The following is a 23,336-nucleotide window of genomic DNA, read 5'->3' as shown; positions in this document are numbered from 1 at the left end:
TATTTTCTTTGTCTGTACAGGTTGTTCCTGACTTCGTGGCTGGGAGGAAATTGAGGGTGCTGAACGGTGCCTGCCGTTTGGCTGGCGGGGCTGAACCGGTTAGCTGGCTTCTGTTGTCCTGCGGCTGGTCCTGTGCCTGTGGGAGGGAGGCCAGGCAGAAGGCAGGCTTCTAGGCTGAGTCTGAGAGGGCACGGCTCCTCTGGGGGCTTCCCATTCTGTCTTCCTCTGTTCCCTGGCCTGATGAGAAGAATACCAGCTGCCTGTTCTGGAGCGCTGGCACAGGAAGTGATATGGCGAACTCAGCCTGCAAATAACCTGGTCTGCCACTCCTCAGTGCTGGCTCTCCACAGCCCAGCCTACTGCCACCCACACCCATGGCTGCCACACCTGTCTCCGTTACCCCTTACCTGTGAGAAGGTGAAGCGTTAAGTAGTGTTTGGGTGAGGAAGCTTCTCTTAATTGATTTTGGAAATAATCTTTACACCCCTAGAAAGAACTTTGTCTGGGGGGACTGTTGTAAACACCTGATTTTATCATCTTTGGAACCCATTAACCTCATGTATGCTGTTGTGATGCCAAGAAAATGGAACTCCTGCCTCGTGTGGGAGGAGTTCCAGGGAGTCCGGGCCTCTGTTGTCTGATGGTGAGTTGCCATTGCTCCTCACATCCCATGAGTGAGTCACACAGCCACACAGCTGCCCCTCTTGATGCACAAAGAAGTAGGTTTTGCCTGTAACCCCAGCTACTCAGGAGTCTGGGACTGGAGGATTGCAGATTCAGGCTGGCGTGGACAAGTGGTGAAACCATACCAGAATTAAAAGGGCTGGGGATAGCTCAGTGGTAAAGCACTGAGTTTGATCCCTGAGATGAAGAAAAGGAGAGGAAAGAAAGAAAAAATGGGTTTTGCTGTAATCCTGAGTCCTGGTATTCACCAGAAGCTCTTAATGCTAGACACCTGCAAGTGCTTTTGAGACTGGACCTCAAAACACTCCGACACCCCAACAGTTGAGTCTTGGGTACAGTGTTAAGGCTGGGAGGTACATCAAAGGTCACAGCCTGTCCCCATCCCACAGAGAGTCCAGGGTATCCAGGCAGTTTGCACATTCAGTTCTTCTGCTCTGGGCTCCAGCAGCTAAAGGACAATGTGCTGTGCTCCCGAGGTACTTTAAGAGTGGTGGAATAAACTGTGTTTATGCTCGAGCTACTGTAACTGACATCTGGGGTTTCTGGAAGATAGCTCTTGTGTTTGCTGCAGAGAGAAAGCAAGTCTGTGAGCCCTGACGGTAAGCTCTTTCAGAAACACCTCAGGTCTCCTTTCTTGTTGGGGAGTGCTGGCCTGTTGCACTGTGAGCTGTTCAAGTCAGAGCTGAAGTGCATGCTGGGTAGCTGTTGCTCAGCCACCAGCTGCAGCTCTGGAGTCAAGCGTTTGACACAAGCCCAACAGCCCCTCCAGGAGAGCTGCAGGAAGTCCAGCCCTTGGCCTGCTGGTCAGCAGGAGATAAAAGTGTGGACTGTTGGAGGTTAGGCCCCTCCTATCACAGGATAGCAAACTGTTAAGGGAAGATAAAAGGAAAGTAAGGATGTTCTTTTGAACATCAGGAGAGTGCCTTTATCACACACATTCAACTCAATTAAAGGGGGTGAGCACGGGATGGCTGGGTTTTATGCTTGAGTTGAACTATGTTTGAGAAACAAGATGAGAATCTCACAGACATGCTAAAACAATTGCAGATCACCCAAATACTGGCAGAGGGGGTCGTTTTGTTTGTTTGTTTGTTTGGGAATACTCACCTGGCCTCCATTCATGTTAAATAGCTTTAACTTGGGTGTTCAGGTTTGTGTGTTGCAGGCCTTGTCTCCGTCAAGGTTTCTTGGCCCTAGGGGCAGGATGGAAATGTGTGGCCCTCCTCAGGTTGGAAAGCTGGGCATGCAGGCGGCCCTGTTCACAGTGGCTGGAACTTTCTGGCTCTCCTAGCATCTGGGGGTGCGCAGCTGCTCTTATGTGTGTTTTCAATGCGAGCCAAGTTGTTATTGCTCAGGTATGCGAGAGCCTAAGGGAAGGGACACACCGGAGTTACATTCCCTTTTTAGTTTTTATTGTTTTTTGTTTTATGCATATTGGAGTTTGAACCCAAGGCCTCATGCATATTAGGCAACTGCTTTATTACTGAGCTACATCCCCAGTCCTTTTTTAAAATTGTATTTTGAGACAGGGACTTGCTACATTGCCCAGACTGGCCTTGAATTTTCTACCCTCCTGCCTCAGTCTCCTGAGCAGCTAGGATTACAGGCATGTGCCACTGTGCCTAGCTTCTCTTTCAGTGTTTCTTCCTATTCTTTGTAACATTTGGGGGATGTTTAGGGAGTTGTGAAGGGATTGTCTGCTCAGGGTAAGGATTATAGAGTATGAACTCACCCATAAGAGCCTAGGCTGGTTCAGCACCTGGTGGGAATTCACTCCAGGCAATTGGAATCAGTGTGCTTGAGGGACCTGAAGCTGGTTGGGAAGAGGGACCTGGGCTGTTTGTGCTGATAGAGCAACAGTGTGATCAGAAGCCCCATCCCCCACACCCTGGGAAGGGCAGTTGTGTGAACTAATCACCTCCCCAGCTAGAGCCTGCACCTTTGCTGGCCCCTACTGTTGGTGCCCCCAACAGGCTGCCATCCCACCGTGTTGTTGCCCTTGGTTGCTCAGTTTCAGAAAGACCACTTGCTTGCTAGTGGTTTTAGTTGCTTGACTGGCAGTGCACTCTCACCAGCCACTTACATCTGAGCATTTGTTTGACTTTAAAGATGCAGTGGTGAGTACTTTTCTTAAAGGCAGAATTGGAGCCGTGGAGGTGGAAAAGTCACTAGCCCGTGCATATCAGGCAGCGCACTGTGCTCCCAGGAGCTGGGGCTTGTGGGGCAGTTCCCCGGCAGAGTCATTCTCAGCTGACGGTTGGTAATGTCTGATTACCCACTGTGAAATTTTGACCACAGCTGACCACTTTTCCAGTGGGCGAGGAAAGATGCAAACTCTCCCTTCCCCTGCCTTCTCAAAGCTATCAGGGGAGGAGCAATTCATACAGCTCTAACCTTCCACAAACTCATTTTGGTTTTCCAGGGAGTATCATCCTGCAAGTGCCTTGAATTCTGGGAATGTGCAGCCCCACCTGTTGGGAGGTTAACCACCTGCCCTGGGGTTGCTTAGCTTGCACAGAGCTCCTCCTCATGGGAAGAGTAGAGATTCCTGTTTCTGCTGCACCCTTTCCCCAGCATGTCAGGAAGGCCAGCCCGCGACCTCGAGGGGCCAGTGAAAGAGTTGCAGGATGTTGCCCAAAACTCTGCAAACTGCTGCTGAACTTTACCCCAGCTTCTTCCCAGAAGTAGTGAATATGGCTAAAGATACTTTAGCCCCAGTCCAGAGAAGTGTCTGGACCAAAATCCAGTGACCACAGTCCCACGCCTGGGAGGCTGGGGCAGCTGCTGGGCGTTGGCAGCACAAGATTCAGGTGTTGCAGCATGTTGGGGAATATAGGGAAGAACGAGCATTCTTCCTCGCAGGAGCCAGTAGTGTGTACTTCCTCAATTAGATAAACGTGGAGCTGACCAGGATTTGTTTCAGCAGCCACTGAAGCCCAAGGGGTTTTATTTCCTGCTCACCATGCAGAACAGCGAGTGTCAACAGCTGTTCTGCTCATTACTGTCAGTGGGATTGCATTTGTGATAAGCCGACTTATATTTATTTTTAATTATCCAACCTGTGGGCTGGGGTGGGAATTTTTTTTTTTTTAAAACAAAGATCACGCGCTGGACTCCTGCCCTCAGAGCTTGGGCAATCCAGTAAGGGAAGCTGGTGGGCAGATTGAGGAGATCGGAGGACTTGGCCTTGGGGGTCACCTGGAATGTTGCTAGGGAAATAGCATAACATGGATAGCTCAGACTAGAGGGTGCCTTATTGTTTGCTAAGCATTTTAATAAATCAGCTTCTCTTCCTAGGTAGGAGAACTAAAGCTGAGAGTTACGGGGCTGCAGTAGTAGCAAGCTGAGCTTCCAGGTCAAGATTTAAGGTGCCACACCGTGTGTGCTTTAGCTTACCCTTCCTTGGTTGGTTCTCCCTGTGTGCGCTTGTGAACCTGACAGTATTGTGAGAAGAGGCTCGTCCTCTTACAAGTACAGAAACTGCCGTCAGAGGAGTCATCTAGCGTGGTCTGCCTCCTGCTACAAGACTGAGATTTTTGTTGTTTTTGTTGCATAGTGTCTGTGACTAGTGGATACCTATGCTCTGCCTGAGAACACCCAGGAGGGCGGCAAGCTTGTCCCCTGACTGACCCTCGTTCTCGGCCCGGAGGACCAGGAATGCATGCACCCCCTTTCTAGTCCTGTAGCATCCGTAGCCAGGTCTTGTGGGTCTCCAGTTCTTTCTCTTAATGGGCTGAGCATCTCCAGTCTCTTCAGCTGTTTCTGGTTTTCCCTGACTTGCGTGCCCAGTCCTCAGGCTTGTTCATTGCCCCTCTCTGAATGGTTTTCACTGATCTTGCTTGTGGTACAGCAGAAGGAACAAGATAACCCCAGGCTGGGGGCTCAGCCTAGCCCCTTCAGAATGGTGTAGTAGCTAACAGATAACCTATTGATTGTCTTACAGGATTTTAGAAAGATTAAATATATGTAAAGCGCCTAACACTTTTCTGGCACAAGAACGTGTACATTCCATAGTTAAGGCAGCCTAGTTATTCTCCAGAAGAAACATGATTGGATACACGGCAGACTTCAGTGATACTCTGACTTGAATTGTGGTTGCTGTTACTTATGACGATACCGTTTTTTTAAAAATTTCTCAGCCCAGGTGTGCGGTGGAGGCTCCTCCCTATCCTTTCCAGAATCTGTATCTAGTTGATAAGCCAGCAAAGCAAATCTTAAGGTACAGTGGGGCTCCAGGCTGCTAAGCTTAACCCCCGCCCTAGCCCAGGAGACCTTGCCCTACCCTGGGGGTAGATGAGGGTGCCCTGTCTCCCTCTGCCTCTTCTGTCCAGCAAGGGTACTTCCTTGTTCAGAAAAAGACCACTTTGGCCATTCACTCTTTCCACGGCCCCCCACTGCCTGCAGCACAGTTGACAGCGATGCAGGTTTCTGCTAAGTGAGGCAAGAAAGTGATGAAATACCAGGTCCTGGTGGCCAAGCAGAAAAACAATGTTTAGAGAAGTCTGGCCTGCCTGGGGAGAGGGCCAGGGACTTGCTCTTCCCACAGCCGGGCGCCAAGGGCTGCCTGTGTCCCCTCCCAGGGGAGCAGGGCGCTGTGTGACAAATGGCTGCCAGGTGGCAGCTGCGTCTTGTCCTCTCAGATCTGGCAGCAGTTAGAGCCATCAGTAAGAGGCATTAAGTTGTGCTCCCTGGAGAAGGGCTGCACGGAGCAGTTAGCTTCATCCCCACCACCATGCACCAGCAGAAAGGCTTGTGATCAAGTCTTGGCCCGTTTCCTCCCTCTGAAAAAGCGGAGAACCCTGGAGATGCGCAGGGCCCTGGATGGCTGTCACTGGGCGATTTGGCCTGCAAGTACCAGAAAACCCCTCCACTCCTCCCGGAGTTCACATTTATTTTATCTTTGTGGTGCTGGGGATGGAAGCCAGGGACTCACGTATGCTACGCAGGCCCTCTGCCACTTTGCTACACCCCTAGCCCCACCTTGCTCCCCTGCTAAAGTTGAATTTAATGTAGCCATTAAAACATTCACATAATTTTTTAGGGGGACAAAGTTGCTTTACCTAAGGATCATGGACACTCCTTTTACTAAGTTATTTGTTTGTTTTTTGAGGCAAGGTCTCCCTATGTAGTTCAGGCTGGCCTTAAACTCCCGAAGATCCTCCTGCCTCAGCCTCCTGCTGGGATAACAGATGTGTGTACCACCACGCCCCGTTTGTGGACTCTCCTTATGAAAAGAAGTATCAGCCATTTGTGTTATTCCTGGGAAAATCCTTGCAGTTAAGACCTTTGGAGCAGCTGGGCGTGATGGTGCATGCCTATAATCCCAGCACTGAGGAGGCTGAGTCAAGTGGATTCTTGCAAGTTTGAGGACAGCCTGGGCTACATAGTGAGTTCAAGGCCAGCCTGAACTACATAGCGAGACCTTGTTTCAAAAAGACCACTGGAGCACCTGGAATCTAATCTGACTGCGGAGTAGCCAGTCCAGAGGGTAGAAATGACCTCTGTTCCTCCTCTTGGGCCCCGTAGAGCAACACTGCAGTAGATGTTGGGCTGTTCTTAAGGCTGTAGGAAGAAGCCTATGGTTGCCCCTCCGGGAGTACATCCCCGCCCCCCCGCACCTTCTCACTCTTTATGGAACATTCCTTACAGAGGGAGGGTGTCTAGAGCCACCAGAGATCCTCGTGAAAGGGCTCGAGCTCGGAGGCCTTTGCATTACCCTCCAAGGAGCTTTGCGGGAGAAGGGCATAGTCTTCAAGGGTGCCACTTGCTGGAGATGCAGCATTTAAAGCCAAGAGCTGTGTGAAGGCCCAGGCCAGAGGTCTGGCCACTCATGCGCTGCACACTGAATCTTTTTCCTTGTCTCGTATTTATTAACTTACTTTCATTGTGGTAAGTAAAACAAGTTAGAGTTAGGCTCTGGATCACTGCTCCATTGCCTTGGTGTTTGCTCATGGATGTGATAGACCGAAGCTTTCCGAGGAAGGCCTTCTAAGATGTCCTTGATTTGCGGTTACCTTTTTTCAAGAGCTGATTCTAGGCCCAGGTAGGATCCATTCCCAGGAAAGCCCTGAAGACCAGACAGCTGGCCCTGCCACCAGAGGGACTTAGATACTTTTGGCTTGGGGTGGGGCTTTTCCAGTGAAGGGCTGTGATGTTGCTACAGATGCTTCCAAACTTCGAATTTTTTACTTGTACAATTATTTTACTGCTCAGTGGTACGAGAGTGATACGCACTCAGTAGAAACCACTCTCGGAATTGTGCATTTGGATAGTCAGCCCCCTTCTCTCGGAATGTTAGGCTCACTCTGATGCCTCCACTGCAGGTTTGGCAGTTCACCAGGTCCCATGCATTGAATACATTTTCAGCTTACCGTGGGTTTTTGGGCACAGAACTCCATGGTGGGCTGAGGAGGATCTGTGCTCTGTAGGGTGACTTTTGGGTCTGCTGCTGTTAACTTCGTACTGAGCATGTAAGACCATTTTAGTAAGGTTTCCTGTGCATCGCATCTGCATGGTCTGTCACCTGCGCATTCTAGCCGCTTGCCCCCTGTCTCCTGCCCTCCCCTCCTTTGAACAGATGCACCCTGTTGGTTTGCTGCTTATCTCACCCCCAGCCACACCCCAGGGCACAAAGTGTGGACCTCTCTTGCTCAAAGTCTGCACAAGATTTCCATGGAAGCAGAGGTAACCTGGGTGCCTGTGTGACGTTGGTAGATCAGTTGCATCAGCCACTGGACAGGACAAGGCTGTTTGGGATTCAAGCCAAGCCTCAGGGCTGCCTTCGAGCCTCCCTGGCCTGGCTGCTGCTGGAGCTCGAGGGTGTAGACTGTGAAGGCTCCTGTCAGTTTGCAGGGCAAACCCAGCATTTCCAAACCCTCGCCTATCACAGTAAATTTTTTCTGCAGAGGTGAAGCCCAGACTGGCCTCTTGCTGGAGGCAGAAGGTGGGCAGGGGTGTGTGTCTGTTTTCCTGTCCAGAAATAGGTGGGAATGGAAGGCCTAGCATCAAGCATCTGGAAGGGCAGGGGTGACTCAAAGTGAGACTGTGAGACGGCAGAGAACAACGTGACTGAGGGAGTGTGTCTGTGCTCCTCAGCCCTGTGCCAGGGGCCGCACGTTTTGTCTAAGAGGAACTTGAGTTCAGGAACAAGGTTCATTTTGCTCTCCCATTCAACACCGTAGGACTTCGGAGACAAATGATTCCATTCTCTAAACCTTAGTTTTCTCATCTATGCAGTAAGACTAATTTCAGCATTGTCGTGATGAAGATTAAGTAAGACAGTGTACTTGGTATACGGTACCCAGGGCCCAAGTACCATGGCAGACTCAGAGATAGTTTTGTCCTGGGGTTTGGAACCCAGAGCCCTGGATCAGTGGGAATTGGGGGGCATCATGTGCACAGTGGTTGTGCAAGATGTTGTCCCAGTACTGCAGTTCTAGGAGAAGGAACTGAGCGCAGAGGTAACCATGGGAACTGGCAGCCAACAGAGTCCGAAGATAAGCTTCGGCCAAAGTAAGAAGACCCCCGAGTGGAGGGTGGAGAGCTTGACTGTTTCTACAGTGTTAGGAGACAGGGAGTGTTGGAACTCAGAAGCCAGCCACAAAGGAGTTTCACATAGCCGTCTTGGGTTCTAGAATTGCTGCCCCTTGGCCCCCTGCCCCCCTGGCTCCCTAGCCCCCTGCCCCCCTACCCCCTGCCCTGAACTTCTCTTTTGAATGTATTCTGTGCCCAGAGGAGCACCCCACATCTTTCTTAGCAGTCTGTCTTCACCCACAGAGAAGCCCTAGAGCAGCTGCTTGGATGCTGGGAGGTGCTGCGTGATGCTCTAAGGCTCCATTTTACCCGAGCCGTGCCAGCCACAGGCAGGGTGGGATGGGTGACTTTCATGGGTTGCCGCCCTATCCAAGGCACAGCCCACACCCTAAGCCAAGAAACACATCAACTTCCTGGAACTCAGAGCCGTCATCCCAGCTGTCTCAGCCTTCAGTGCACATGCAAGGCCATCCTAGTCAGAAAAGGCAGTTTTGCCCCAGGCCTTGCAGGCGGGAGGAAAGCAGGCTGGGCCAGTGCAGCACAGCTGGCCTGGTTGGGCTCTGTCCCCTGCCTGGCCTGTCCTTCAAGGTAGTTGCTGCTTGTCAGGCTCCCCCGGGGCTCAGACCCTCTTAGCATCCGAGCCCCTTGCTCTTTGTGGGCCTGCGCCACTCAGCTGTGCTCGTTTGCAGGCATCGTGGAGACACAGCACTGTACCATCCCAGTCAGGTGCCGTAGAGTCCAGGCCTCTGCCAGCATCCTTACCCTGTTTCTTGGGGGCCTGAAGACAGATGTTAGATTTTACTTCAAAAACCCTGGGTTTTTTTTAAGAAGCCGAGATGCCTCCCTTTGCTCCTGAAGCATCTTTCCCTTTATCTCTCATCTCTCCATTGCTATCTCACTGGACCTGGAGACAGGCTCCTTAATCTTCTCTCTCTGGCTTTACAAAGTATTGTCCCTTATCTCCTGGGGGCTGGGAGGCTGGGGACGGGGGCCGGGTCCCCTTCCTCTGCCCCTCCTCCCAAGAGGACCTCTGCCCTCCCCAAGACATTCTGCCATACGGCCTGGTTTTTGCAAAGCCTGTGGAAATGAAAATCCAGAAATTCAGCATCCTGGACCCTCCCCCAACTCTCTCAGCCTGTCTTTGTCCTGTTTGACCTATGGGAGCATAAATAGTCTTTTTTTTCCCTTTTGTCCTGAGGCAGTGGTAATGGAGGTGAGGGGTATCTTGAAGTTTCTTCTAAAAACTGCCCTGTACTTTTCCACACTCCAAGTTCTGTGAGTCTCTTGGGCCTTCATGGAACCTAAAAACATAGGGTAGTGACTCCTGTTACTGAGCTTAATTGGAAAACATTCTCAATATTCAAATCATTTATGCCCAAGGTCAGAGGATGAGGTTTCAAAGTCAAGTATCCCAGCTTGGCCTTTTTGCTCTAACATAGAATCTTTTCCCCTTGGTTCTCTGTTTTTGAAGGAAAGCTAGTACTTTTCTTGTTTTTTTTTTTTTGTTTTTTTTTTTTCTTGGTACCATTCTTTTTGTTTTTTTGAAGTACTGTTTCTTAAAGGAGAAGAGGAAGCAGGTCTAAATTGTAATGGGAGTTTTAGTCATGTTCTGGAAAACCTCAGTTCCAGACATTTGTCTCTAACTCTGAAATGTGAGTTTTGCTTTATTATTTGCTTTTAAAATTATGTGTAGAAATATAGTTCATTTTACCTTTGGAGATCTTAATATAGTAGTTTCTAGGGAAAAAATATGGGGTATACCTTTCTGGACCCTTTTTTTTTTTTTTTTTTTTTTGAAACAGGATCTCAGTATGTAATCAGGTTAGCCTTGAACTCACTATGTAATCCAGTCTGGCCTTGGATTTGTGACTTTCCTGCCTCAGCCAAGTGAGTGCTGGGATTACAGGTTTTATGCCACCATAGCCTTGCCAAGATTTTCTTCTTTCTTAATAATAAAATTTACCAGATATGTGGATACCATATATGTGGTAGTTTTTTGCAGTGCTAGGAGTGCAACCCAGGACGTCATGTGTACTAGACAGGGCTTTTATCATTGAGCTATACCCTTATCCTCCCATTAATTAAAAAATGAATAAAAGAAGGAAAGTTTTTTTTTTTTTAAGTGATTCGTTTCACATTAGGTATCTACAAGTTGAAATAGATGAGGGGAGGATGATCTGGGAGGATGTTTTAAATTTGTGCATTTCTGAAAACTTCGTGGGAATTTTAATAAAATAGACTTGACTAATCGTTTAAAAGAAAATGGATTCTATATCAAGTAAAATAAGGACTCTTACCCTGCTTCCCGTGGGTGGGTTTCTGGGGTCCCGACCTCCCTGGTACTGGGAACATTTTACCTGGAAAGTCTTTGCATTTGGGTGGAATTCAGGAATTTCTTAAGCTTCTCAGGGCCACACTGGACACTACTGGGGAGGTATCAGGGTGTCACCAGGCTTTGCACGCTTAAAGTCACACAGAGAGGCTGTTCCTGTGAGCTGCTCTCCTTATTTGTTGTGTTTCTTGTCTTCTTTTTTTTTTTTTTTTTTTTTTTCATACTAGAGATTGAACCCAGGGTAGGCCCTTTGCACTGAGCTTTATCTCCAGCCCTTTTTTAATTTTAAATTTTGAGACAGGGTTTTGCCAAGTCATTAAGTTGTCCCCGCTGAACTCAAACTTTTGATCCTCCTGCTTCAGCCTCCCAGAGTGCTGAGATTACAGGAGTTTGCTGCCACTCCGAGATACTTTAGAATCAAAAGAACTTTTCAAAAGTGACCAGCAGAAGTTAAAAGTGGGGAGTTGAAGCAGTACAGTGTCAGGAGAGGCAAACTTCTGGGCACATCCTGGTGTCAGAAGAGCTGCTGCTGATAGACAAGGCGGTGGTGCCTTTCCACCCCACAGCCCAGTGGAGCCGCAGGGTTGCTGCCCAGGCTGCTTATGCTGCGGAAGAGGTGGAATGAGAATTGTGACTTACTTGGGCAGCTCATCTCCAGACACCACAAAAGCGGATAAAAGTGAGAAAACATGAGAAGCAGTTGTTTCCCAGCAAGTGTTGTCCACATGGGTTTTTTCCGACTTCTCCCTTTTTTTCTTTCAGCCCTGGAGATAGAGCCCAGGCAGGGCTCACGCGTGCTGGGAAACTGCTTTCCCGCTGAGCACACTCCCAGCCCCTTTTCTAGTCCCGAGTCTTCACGCAGTTCTGTGCTCCTCGGCTTAGCTTCGGATGCAGTGCAGCGAGAGGCAGAGACAAACGGACGTGCCGATGCTGTGCTGTAGCTTTGACAATGCTGCCTTCCATCTCAGAAGCTAGCTCAGGGCTCCTAAGACCCTTGGTAACCCAGAGCCGACTTTATCCGACTCACGAAGGGCATGTGTAGTGAGAGGTGCTTCCCACAGCCCCCTCCAGAAAGGAAAAAGTGCACATTTGGTCCTGTTTGACATGTTACAGACGTGTTCCCCTCAGGAAAACAGTGATAATCTCTACTGTAAGGCACTGTCAGTTGCCTATTTCCTATTTTCTTTAACTCTCTTAGCCTGCTGGCCCCAGTTTCGTTTTGTTTCATTTCGTTGCTTTTCTTTTGCTTTCCTTTCCTTTCTTTCTTTCCTTTCTTTCCTTTCTTCTCGTTTCTTTTTGAGACCAAGTCTCACTGTGTAGCCCAGGCTGGCCTGGAACTTACCATCCGCCTGCCTCAGCCTCCTGAGTGCTGGGATTACAGGTGTGCAGAAGCATGCCCAGCTGCATGGTTTCTGAGTGCCATCTTTTCCCTGTAAACTGCAGGATCATTGTCATCCACCATCAGCATGCTATGCCATTCAGTTGGTCAAAGCTCCACCTGAAGGCAGCTCAGGAGCCATCCACCTGTGGTGCCTTCAGCGTTACTGAAATGTGCTTGGAGTGGGGGCGTGGTCCTGTCTGCTCTGCGCACTCAGCTCCCACCTTTCTGCTTGGGTGCCCTTGGTTCCACTCCCGATGGCCTCCCATGGCAGCTTGATGTAGCCGGGCAGGGTCTGGCTCCAGTCCTTGTCTGTGCCCCAGGGGTGTTATTAGAGGACTTTATGTAGAGACAGGATCATTTTTGGTCTCAGCCCCTCTAACATCACTTTTTCTCATTTTCACAGGTTACTGCGACTCTGTATTCCGGAAGCAGTGCCTTTGAGGTGTGACTCCGCCTACATTTGGGCCCAGCCAATGTCCAGTCCTCAGTGAGGAGGGCAGTGTGATAAGGAAAACAGGTCAGTTGAGCCTTATAGACTTCCTTTGAGCGATGGTAATGGTGAATGTTGAATCTTCTCTTTCCCTCTGTCTCCTCCTCCTGCCCCTAGAATTATCCTCCCCTTTTCCAGGTCCTTCTCAGACTTGGCCCAGAGTCAGGTAGAAGTTGTAACTGTGACTCGCTTATCCTTCTTGATCTGTTGAGCCTGCGATGCGGGGAAGAACTCTCAGGCTAGCCAAGGTTTGCTTCACAGAGAGTAAACCTCAGGGACCCCTTCTCTCCTCTTTCTCCTGCCCAGAGCACTGGCCTTGTCCTAGCACGACCAAGGCCTGTGCTCAGTCCCAAGCAGCATACACATGAATCTATAAATAGATACATATCAATACCTGCATCTCATGAGAGAGAGAAAGAAAGAATTAAAAGGATGAGGTAAACTCAGTGCTACAGGTTATCCGTGTAGGAGCCAAGAACATAATTACATGCCAGTTGTCACAAACATTCTAGGGAACAGGACATTTTTGTCGTAATCCATGAAGGAAAGCAGTGTGCGTACATGCGTGTGTGTGTCCACTTGTGTCTGCATGTTTTTTTCCTAGAGAGAAATCACCCAAATAAATACGGCAGTTAAAAACAGGAAGAATGAAGCCCAGTAGTTAAATGGTCTGCCAACGTGGAGAAACTGTGGAAAGACAATGACTTAGGTTTTTTCCTTTTGTTTTGGCTGAGACGGGGAAGGATGTGGGAGATGAGGCTGGATCAGGAGGATATGTGTTTTTTGGTTTTGTGTATGTGTGTGTGTGTGTAATGTCTGTGTGTGTAGGGTCTCCTTCCAGTAATATTTCCTAGGTTTTTCTTATCCTGAACAAAGCAATAGATAAAACAAGTGCAAAGGGTAGCACAGTTTTACATTTATAAAAGGTATGAAAAGAAAAGAAACATGCTTGCAGAATAATTGTAGGCTGATTAAAAGTAGGGAAGAGGGGAGAGGACACTGTGAAAGAGAGAACGCAGTGGGCAAGAGCTCCATGGCTGCCATCTTTTGTATGCTGCACTTCTTGAGATAGCAGTTTCTGCTTGGTTTCATGCACAAGGCTTTGAGAACTATTCTGTGCATGTGTCCTGAAACTTTGTGATTGATAGGTCATGCCTACTTCCCTAGCCAGTTTGCCATGCCCTAATCTCCTGTCTCATTACGGGGGAATGATCCTAGGATCTTTGCATTGAGCTACATCTTCAGCCCATTTTTTATTTTGAGAGAGGGTCTTGCTAAGCTGGTAGTTTGTCCATGCTGGGCTCAAACTTGCAGTCTTCCACCTCAGCCTCCCAGAGTGCTGGGATTATAACCCTGAACCACCAGGCCCAGCTTGGCATCTTAAATTGTATGCAATTATTTCTTTTTCATACTGTTTAGAAAACTCTTTGATTTGTCTTCAGAATGTCCTTTAACAGATGTCTCAATACATTTTCTGTTGCTATACAGAATACCTGGGACCAAGTGATTTATAAGAGTAGAAATTTGGCGTGTGGTCCTGGAACCTGTAAAGTCCAGGAACATGGTGCCCCCATGTGCTCAGCAGTTGGTGATGTCCCCTTGCTGTGTTATCACATGGTGAAGGCATCAGAGGACATGTGGGGATAGATAGAGCAAGGTGCTTGCTTGGGTATCTCCTCCTCTTCCTGCAGAGCGGTGATGGCGAACCTTTCAGTGATATGAACAGCCCCCTGCGGCACACATACCGTACGTAGTTCACCACCACTGCTATAGAGCCACTAATGTTAACATGGGAGCCCTGCTTTCAGGAACTCATCTGATCCTTTTTTGTTTATTTGTTTGTTTTGAGGGCTTTGTTTTGTTTTGAGACAGGATCTTGCTGTATAGTTCAGGTTGGCCATAAACTCTCTGTGTGACCCAGGCTGTTCCTGCCTCAGCCTCCTCAGTGCATTGATTGCAAATGTACACCACCAGACCCAGCTAGAACTCACCTACTCCTAATTACCTCCCAAAGGTTGATGTCCAGATACCATTAACTAGTAATTTGGGGATTAAACTTATAACACATGAACTTCTGAGGGACACATTCAAGCCATAGCAGTAAGGAAGGCACATTTTATCTCTTGACAAAGAAATTTCTGTTCCCAAGATGTCCTCTTACCTTTTATTATTACTATTACTACTATTATTGTTATTTTTTGTTTGTTTTAACATTGTCATTTGTATCCACTTTTTTTTCCCTTTGACACTTTGAATAGCATTTTAGTTTGAGACTTAGCTGTTAGAGGAGCATTGAATAAAGTAGTATCCCCCGTCCTTTCTGTTCTGCTTCCAGAAGGCTGTACATCTGTAGCTGCTCTGGGAGGGCATTTGTCATAGTCCCCTAAAGTTGGTGGAGAAACTATGTGACGCTATGTTGTTCTTACGTTGTTTTTAAGCACACTCTTTACAGCTGGGACAAGGAGGCTTGACTTCTGAAACTTACTAATGCATGCTGTGGGATAACAGAATATTAAGATAATATTATTATAGGGATTCAGCTATGGAAAATCTTCCAGGATAAAATGAGGAAAACATTTTATCAATGGACTTATTACCAGTGACCACATGAGTGGCCACAGTCCTCTAATGGAAGGAAATACATACGACCTTGGGCAGTTCGATACACCACGGGCTATAGTTCTCTCTTTGGTCATTCTGTCTGTGTTACCAGGGTTGTTTTTTTAAGTCTGACTCAAAAAGCATCTAGACTCTTGAGACTTCAGTGAATTCTATATCTGTTTTGTCTTTGGTCAGTTTAGGTAGAGGCCTAAGGTGGGTCAGGGGTGCTCTGAGAGTCCTTGTGAGAAGTTGGGGTATGGGATAAAAGAAAGTTCTTTGTATAAACATGAGCTTCAGAAAAAAGAGCACAGCAAAATCTTCTCAGCTTTCAGCAATGAGCATGGCAGCACTGTAGGGGACCTTAGTTAGGGATGGCAGACAACCTGGAATTAGATTGGGGAAGATAAGGACTTTGAAATCGCCACTCACTTATTCTACTTGTTTTTCTTGAGTATAGTGGGCTGAGACCATGGCGGATACATGGTTTTAGGGTTTTCTTCGCTAAGTGAAAAAGCATTCACTACATCTTTTCCCTCTGTTTCCTTTTCAGTGACGAGTGATACTAGAAGAAGAAGAAAAAAAACCACAGAGTCGTTGCTGCTACCCATGGATGATAGCTGTAGCCAGGGGAAATTTTGAAGTCTGTCACTTGGGGCAGAAAATGGAGGTAACTAGCAGTGGGGCGAGAAGGTGGTCCCTCTATTTGCTGGGGTACACGTGTGTTACTAACTGGTATTTTTTTTTTAAGAACCTGGCTTTTTTTTTAATGCCAATTTGAAATTGGGTTATAATTTTGATAAGATTGGCTGCTTCAATCTCTTACCAAATTTGAGGCTCCCATTAAAATCACTGTATTGTACCAGAGGAGTTAAATAAAACCTGGTTTTTAGGGCTAGAATCCTCAAGTAGTAGAAAATGAGTATAGATTATAGATTGGTGTTGGCCAAATGGCAGCTCTCAGGGCTCCCTCCTTGTTGGCTTACCTCCCTCACATCTGCTCAAAAGACGAAGAAAGGCAGCTGGGCACAGTGGTGCACACCTGCTGTCACAGCACTCTAGTAGGCTGAGGCCAGAGAATCCCAAGTTTGAGTCCAGCCTAGATGACTTAGGTAGATCTTATCTCAAAATATGTGTTTATTTGTTCGTTTGTTAAACTTTTGTTTCATCTATGAGTTATTTTGTTTTGTTGGTTTGGTTTGGTTTTTTGAGACAGGATCTCACTGTGTAGTTTAGGCTAGTCTTGAACTCACTGGGTAGCTCAGGCTGGCCTGGAACTCACAGCTCTGTCTCAAAATATAAAAGTGAAATGGGGGGGATGCAGCTTACTGCAAAGGCCCTTCTGAATTCAACCCCTAGGACTAGGGGGAAAAATTAGGAAAAGCAAAGGAATGTGCACTTCAGCAGGAGGTAAGCCTGAGGGTTAGCTGAAATCGCCGTGGGTACCATCAGGAGCATAGGCTCAAACTAGAAGGAGTGTTGGGCATTTTTGATCTACTGTATAGTTTAGTTACGTTAACTGTGGCCAGTGGCACCTGGCTATGACAGAAACTTGAACTTCACCGTGATCACATCAGTAATTTCCGGTCTTCAGTTCTGTGGCAGAGGCTTCTTAGAAGTGTAAACCCCTGTCCCAATGACGTCAAGTTCGCCCGTTGGCTTGGAAGGCTCAGACCTGTCTTCCATCAACACCATGATGTCAGCAGTAATGAATTTAGGGAACGTGGCAGAGAATGGTGGGAGCCCCCAGGGGATCAAGTCCCCTTCAAAGCCTCCAGGACCAAATCGGATTGGCAGAAGGAACCAGGTAAGTGTGTGTGTGCACGCGCATGCGCGCGCTGGGTGGTAGCGTCCAGTATGTTTGGCCTGTGAGAACATGGGAAAAGTTCCTCAGCTCCTACAAAGGCTTGCGTGCATCCCATGCAGTCATACCCAGAGGCTGTGATCTTGCTTCAGGAGTAGATTTTTCATAGCTTACGTCAGTTTCCCTTTGTGGAGGAAATTTTCTTTGCTGTGGTGTCAGTGTCGGTGAAACTACCCTTGTTCTTTGCCCCATGATTTGATTTAAACACAAGTTTTATTCACATGATGGTTAAGGCAGTGAACTTCACTTAATACCTCTGCTGTGATGTGATTTCTTTTTTTATTGGACTTTTAAAACTTGGTTTTTAAAAATATAATTAATTTTTCATGTCTTCGGATTAGACGCAGCAAGTCCTGTTTGTGCAGGGGCTGCTGCTGAGCTTTCCATTTTTGAAAACACAGAATTTGGCTCCAGAGAAGTCCACTTAAGATTCTGTTTAGTCCTCTTGAATTTTCAATGGGCATAGGAGTGGGAGAAGTGGGGGAAAGTAGGCGGCATGGGGGGGCGGGTTGGGAGACAAGAATCGGGAGGGATGAGTGCTGCTGTGAAAGGCCATGTCTCCTCCAGTGGGAAATAAGATGAGTCTTGTGATTAAAGGATCAGTGGGACACTTCGGAGAGGTTGTCCTTGTGGTAGCAACGTGTTGTCCCATGTAGGGAAGACTGCAGAGGGAGGCAGGAGGCATAGCTCTCTGAGCTGTTCTCTGGGGTCACACAGTATAAGTTGACAAATGCATGTTTCATTTTGTTGAACTTCTGGAGAGAAGGTGATCTTCTAGGAATAAGAAAGCAAGTTTCTCAAATTTTTGTGAATTAATTTTCCTTTTTGTTACTAATCCCCCCCTAACACCTGGCAATACCCCAGATTCCCTGAGCTACATCGCCAGTTGCTTTTTTTTTCTTCTTTTCTTTTTTTTTTTTTTTTTTTTTTAAAGAGACAGTCTTGCAGAGTTGCCTAGGCTGAGCTCAAACTTGCAATCCTCCTGCCTCAGCCTCCCAGAGTGCTGAGATTCAGATGTGTACCACGACACCTGGTTTTTCACTGATAATCTTTCTACAACTGTCTGTATACAAAATTCTCTCAGCACATCTATAAATTCTCAAAAGTAGAGTCTCAGTCGAGGCTTTTGACAGAGCTTGCTCTCCAGGAAAGCATTTTAACTGCTACCAGCAGTGTGGAGCCTGTGCACTTCTCCACACCTTGCTCAAGACGGAGGACTCAGTGGGTAGTGATGTTTTAGAGTTGGAGCATTGATTCTTTTCTCTCTCTTTTTTCCCTTGCTTCCATGTGCCTCTCTTCCTATGGGTGCCTGAGAAAACACTCAGCCTGTATGACTGTGGCCTGAGTCGAGAAGGAGCACTAGCTCTGGGAAGAAAAGGTTTATCTCTACTCTCATGTGCCTGTCCCTCCATCTGTCCATCTGTCCCTCCATCAGTCCGCTCATCTCCATTACTCAGCCATGTAACAGTGCAGACCCAGCTCCTCCTCCCAGCTGGCTGCTGTGCCAGGTGCCAAGCATGTGGGATAAAAAAGACAGACAAGGTCATCGTCGTCATTTCTCCCGTGCCCTACCAGGAATGAGCGGAGTGAAGGCAAGAGCTTTTCCCTAAATAGCACAGCGTTGCCCCAGCACAGGCAGAGTTGGCCCGAGCCCTGGCTCTGGGTCCCCGCCGCCATTCAGACAGTCGCTAGGGCCACAGAGGACACCCACGGCACCTCCATCGCTGCGTGCCGAGTGTGGGAGCGGATGTGCAGGTGCAGCTGGGCCGCGTGTCGTCCACCTCCTTTCTTCCTGAGCTTTCTGGTGCCCCTGCTTTGGTTTTGAAAGGAAAGTCTGGGCCAGGGAGATCCTGCCAAGCACAGAACCTAATTTAAGAAGCCAGCTGCAAGGGGCTGATGTGGGGAGAAGGGAGCATCTTCCTCACCTGTGAGCGGGATAGGGGGGCCGAGGGAGGGAGGCTGTGCGGTTAAAGCCCCTGCCCCAGAGCACAGAGTTCCGGGACAGATTAGCCATGGCCTGACGCCGACAAGGGCGACAGATTGTTTCATTATGAAATGGTTAGTTATCACATTAGCTGCTAATTTTATCTTTCAGCTCAGGAAGTGTGCTGCTCATACCAGCACGGCTGTAGTACCAGGGCTCAGCATTCTGTAGCAGGCCTTCCCCAGCACCACAGTGCTCTTTTCTAAGTGGGTTGCTTTCAGAACTTGTAAGTCAGAGTCCCACAGACCTTGCTCTCCCAGACCACTTTGGATTTTTGTGGCCCCATATCATGGTCTGCATAGCACCACTGCCGGCTTCAGGTCTGGTGGTGGTTAATGATCAACCCTAGAGTCAATATCAATCAGCCCCTGAGCCTCTGTACAGAGTATGTCATGTCTGCTTCAAGGTGAACGCAGGACGATTTCTGAAAAAGTGTTGTCTTCGCAAGAGCCTGGTTCCTTTTCCTGAGATGTGGTCTCACTGTGTTGCCAGAGTGGTACCGAACTCCTTGAGTTCAAGCACTCTTCCTGCCTCAGTCTCCTGAGTAGCTGGTACTGTAGGTATAAGCCGTTGTGCCAGCTAAAGTTTGGCTTTTTAATGTATATGTACATCATGTTAGTGAGTCATTCTTTTAAAAAAATTTTTTAATCTGTAGTATTGCTAATCTAATGGTTCAACAGAAAGGCCCCAGAGATTGAAGTTGGCCCTCAGTTTTGGCCCACCAGTGAGATAGCCCTTGTTACTGTGGCTTGTGCTTATGTTTCGTAGCTTTTGGTGTTGCGTTTCCTGGAAGGGGTAGTCCTTGGCCCCTTCCATTCTGATTGGCTACAGCACCAGGCTGGGAAGGAGTCCCCCATCACATATTTGAGAGGACTAGAACTATGTGGCTAACTGACCAAGAGCAAGGGTTTCTTTCTTTTTCTTTTTCTTTCTTTATTTATGTCTCTAGGGTATTCAACTTCCTTAGAGTTTGAGAGGGAGACAATGTGTGGCTGGAATATCCACTTCTCAGACCCGTCCCCACAGATGAGAAGAAGGGTCGCCTCACTTAGGAGACGCGCTAGTCCCTGCAGACCAGTGAGAGAGGCAGCTACAAGCGGGCATCACTGCACTTCACTTCACCATCTGGTTTATGGCGCCATTTGTTTTTATGGTCTTTAGGGTGACTTTTTATTTTCATCATCTCTCATGAACAACCTCAGGGTGTTTCCTTTCTGTGCCTTGGGGTGAATCCCTCTTTTGGTTAGACTTTATATAGCATTGTGGTTTAGGGCCTGGGCTGTGGAGCAGCTGGCTTGAGTTCTAATTTTCTGCCTACTTTTTAATTGTTCTCCAGTTTGGAACGGGTTACTCATGCCTCAGCATTCTGGTTTCCTCGTTCAAATAGCAATAGTGGCTGTTATGGGAAAGAACTATGCATCTCTACGTTCAGAGTTCGGGACACAGTATGTGCTCAATAATAGGAGTGCAGACACAAAGAGGGCTGTTTGAAAAACGTTCAAGGGTAGGGAATAGTACGTAGCCTCACTTCAGGGGCAGTCAGAATATCTCAGCCCCTAGGGAGTCCCCGACCCCAACTCAGGCTACCTGGCTTCCTGCTCCAGTTAGCGCCAACATAGCTCCCAGCTGCTCTCTCATGGCTTGGAGATGCCCCATGGTAGTGCTCCTGGTCACCTACCTTTGTTGTTCTCCAACTTGGGCACATGTGGGTATCTTCTGGAGAGCTTGAGATTACTGAGGTTCACCTCACCTCTCAGTAACTCTGATCAGTGTGTTGAGAGTTTGGCCTAGAAATTTCACAAGGCTGGTGTGGTGGCACGTGCCTGTAATCCTAGTCCTGGGGAGGCTGAGGCAAGAGGATCAAGAGTTTGAGCCCAGCCTGAGCTGAATACTGAGGCCTTGTCTCAAAGACAGCAGGGGAGGGGAGGGAAGGAGAAGGGTGGAATTGTGTTTCCCAGAGCTTCCCAGGTAATCCTGCAGTCTTTGGAAGCTCACCGATAGCAGTCTCTGAACTCCAGATTCCTGGGAGAGGAGTGCAAACGTGGACTCGGTTAGTTTTGGGGACAGAGACGGGACCTGTGGTGCCTGGGACCTGTGCGGGTAAGGACAGGCGTTCCCTAGCAGCTCTCCATGAGTTATTTTTAGAGAGGAGCTGTAACAAAGGTTAGTGAAGGAAGGTGGCCTTTTCTTAAAAAGGTAAAATATTGGGCCCGGCCTATAGCTCAGTGGCACAGCACCTGCCTGGCAAGTACAAGGCCCTGAGTTCAGTTTCCGGTACCCCCCAAAAGAAAGGGGTCAAATGCTGCTCGAAGGAAGCTCTTCCTATGTGTTTTGAGGGAACGTGAAATGAGCCACTGCGTTGAGTGGTGAGCTGGTTATTTGTTGCCATGTGTGGAAGTTGTCAGTCGGGGCGTCGTTCCTACCAGAGCTCTTCTTGTTGCTTGTTTACCAGCCGTGGGAAGCAGACGCTGACACTGGCAGCAGAAGCAAGCCAGGCCTAGTGGGTGCAAAGCAGGGCACCAAAGGGCTCCTGCCAGGGGGACTGTGGGATTTTCTTCTGAGATCTTCATTAGCCCTAACATGCTTCTGGGGACCTAAAGACATGGCAGGAAATCTGCCTGGACCTGGGATGGACTTGGAGAGAGATGGGTTCTGTTCCTAGCAGAGTGAGGAGGGAATTGATGCTTCTGTTTTTACCACCACTGACAAGGAAGTGGTCTGCATAGTAAACGCTCCTGTTTATTGAGCACTTACTTTGTCTTTTGAGCACATCCTCTGTAGCAGGCCCTGCTGCAGTGCTTTACGCTTATTCATTATTCTGTATCGTAGCACAGTGTGTCCGTACTGCGCTACTGTCCACTGGCGCACGAGGAAACTGGGTGCCGACAGAGGTGACCACCTGAGCGGTACCAGGGCAGTCTCGAGCCGGGTGCTCTCAGCTGCTTAGTGCCAGCCCTTCAGGCACAGGCTTACTACAGAAATAGAAGGCACCAGTCGGCCACGACTTAAAATCCATCCTCCATTTTAATCTTTTTAGGAAATGAAAGAAGAGAAGTCTTCCTACAACTGCCCGCTGTGTGAGAAGATTTGCACTACCCAACACCAGTTGACTATGCACATCCGTCAGGTTGGCTGCAGCTTTTGTATTTTTGTCTTAAATTCTTCTTCATTCATAGAGGACAAGGTGTTTGGTTCTAATGAATGAATTGTAGACTGTGCTTACTTTTGATTTAATATTTTATGGTCTTGGAGCACAGTTATGAAATAATTTTTGTGTGCTCGTGGTGCTGTGTGTACCATGACAGAGCCTGGATTAACAAAGAAACCCAGTGCAGTCAGATGTGACTTGTCAATGTGAATCAGCTCCCTCACTATATGAGGTTGTAGATACTGATTCCTTTGCTTTATATCGGTATAAATTTCCATCATACAACTTGGAATTTACTCAATTTCAGATTTTTTCCTCTATTATGAGATTTGTAGATTTATCCTTCTCCCTGTCCTACTCATGACAGACTATTGACAAATTTAGAACAGTGAAGGATTGATGATCTGTTAGAGCCCTAACATGCTGCTGAGTACTAACACCAAGTCCCTAGCTTGGGTTTGCGTGGAAATGTTCCTCATCAGATACCGGAAGCCTAAGCTGTCCTCAGTGCAAGTTTCAGTTCTCCTCCTCTGATAGCAGCCTGAGTCAGCAAATTAAAGCAGGGATGGGGACTCTGTGTGAACCCTAATTCACATATTCGCTGCATAGTTGGGACTCTGCCATAGGAGTTAATATGTGCAATCAGTTAATCTGTGTGTGTTTCTAAGAAAGACCTGCTAAAACCCCACCTGTCTCTGATCCTTGCAGTAGAACCATTTTTCAAAACTAGAACACAGACATGGAAGAAGGTCACACAAATCAGGTATTTGCCTGTGTTCCTGACCCTGAGAGTCAGCTTCCATCGAAGTGCCCAAGTTGTAACATAGTCACCTTTAAGGAGGATAGGTTCGCTGTGGCCCACTGTGGATAGGAAAGGCTTCAGTCTGCTCTGGGCTGGAGGTGAGCAGAACATTTTGGTGAAGGACATGGTGGGGCAGAGCTGCTCACTTCATGGCAGATGACAAGCAGAGAGAGAGAAAAGCCAAAAGGAAAGGGGCCAGGGACAAAATAACATCCCCCAGGTCATGGCCTGACCTACCACCTTCATCTAGCCCTGCCTTCTCGTCACCATCACTGCCTGATAGCGCATCATATTCTCATCTCATCCGCGGAGCAATCCACAGATGAAGTTAGAGCCTTCGTGATCCCATCATCCTCTGAGCAGACACATGGGACTTTGGTAGGACATTTTAGATCTAAACCATAGCACTGGTATGTTTCGGTCCTTTGCAAAGATATTTAAAGTAAAACAAACAAACAAATAGCTGAGAAAATGTATTGGTTTTTGTAAAGCTCTAGATCTGCAGGTCCTAACAGCCAAG

General features: G+C 47.9%; 1 protein-coding gene across 10 annotated transcripts in view; it reads left to right on the top strand.

The window, feature by feature from the left end:
* The window catches only part of Rreb1 (ras responsive element binding protein 1), a 184,831-nt gene that overhangs the window by 108,161 nt on the left and 53,334 nt on the right, over positions 1-23,336 (top strand). For 8 of the 10 annotated variants that reach the window (XM_005398863.2, XM_013521817.1, XM_013521818.1 and 5 more), the window contains 4 exons: positions 12,334-12,447; positions 15,572-15,688; positions 16,613-16,825; positions 21,904-21,993. In XM_005398863.2, the coding sequence (XP_005398920.1) occupies positions 16,655-16,825; positions 21,904-21,993 (261 nt within the window). In that variant the 5' untranslated portion in view covers positions 12,334-12,447; positions 15,572-15,688; positions 16,613-16,654. Of the gene's footprint in view, positions 1-12,333; positions 12,448-15,571; positions 15,689-16,612; positions 16,826-19,807; positions 19,995-21,903; positions 21,994-23,336 lie in introns of those variants that run through there. The other 2 variants (XM_013521815.1, XM_013521819.1) reach the window with 2 other exon arrangements.

This window comes from Chinchilla lanigera, unplaced genomic scaffold (assembly GCF_000276665.1).
Source record: "Chinchilla lanigera isolate Chin_1 unplaced genomic scaffold, ChiLan1.0 scaffold00064, whole genome shotgun sequence".
Taxonomy (NCBI): Eukaryota; Metazoa; Chordata; class Mammalia; order Rodentia; family Chinchillidae; genus Chinchilla; species Chinchilla lanigera.
This window is presented reverse-complemented; position numbering and strand designations above follow the sequence as displayed.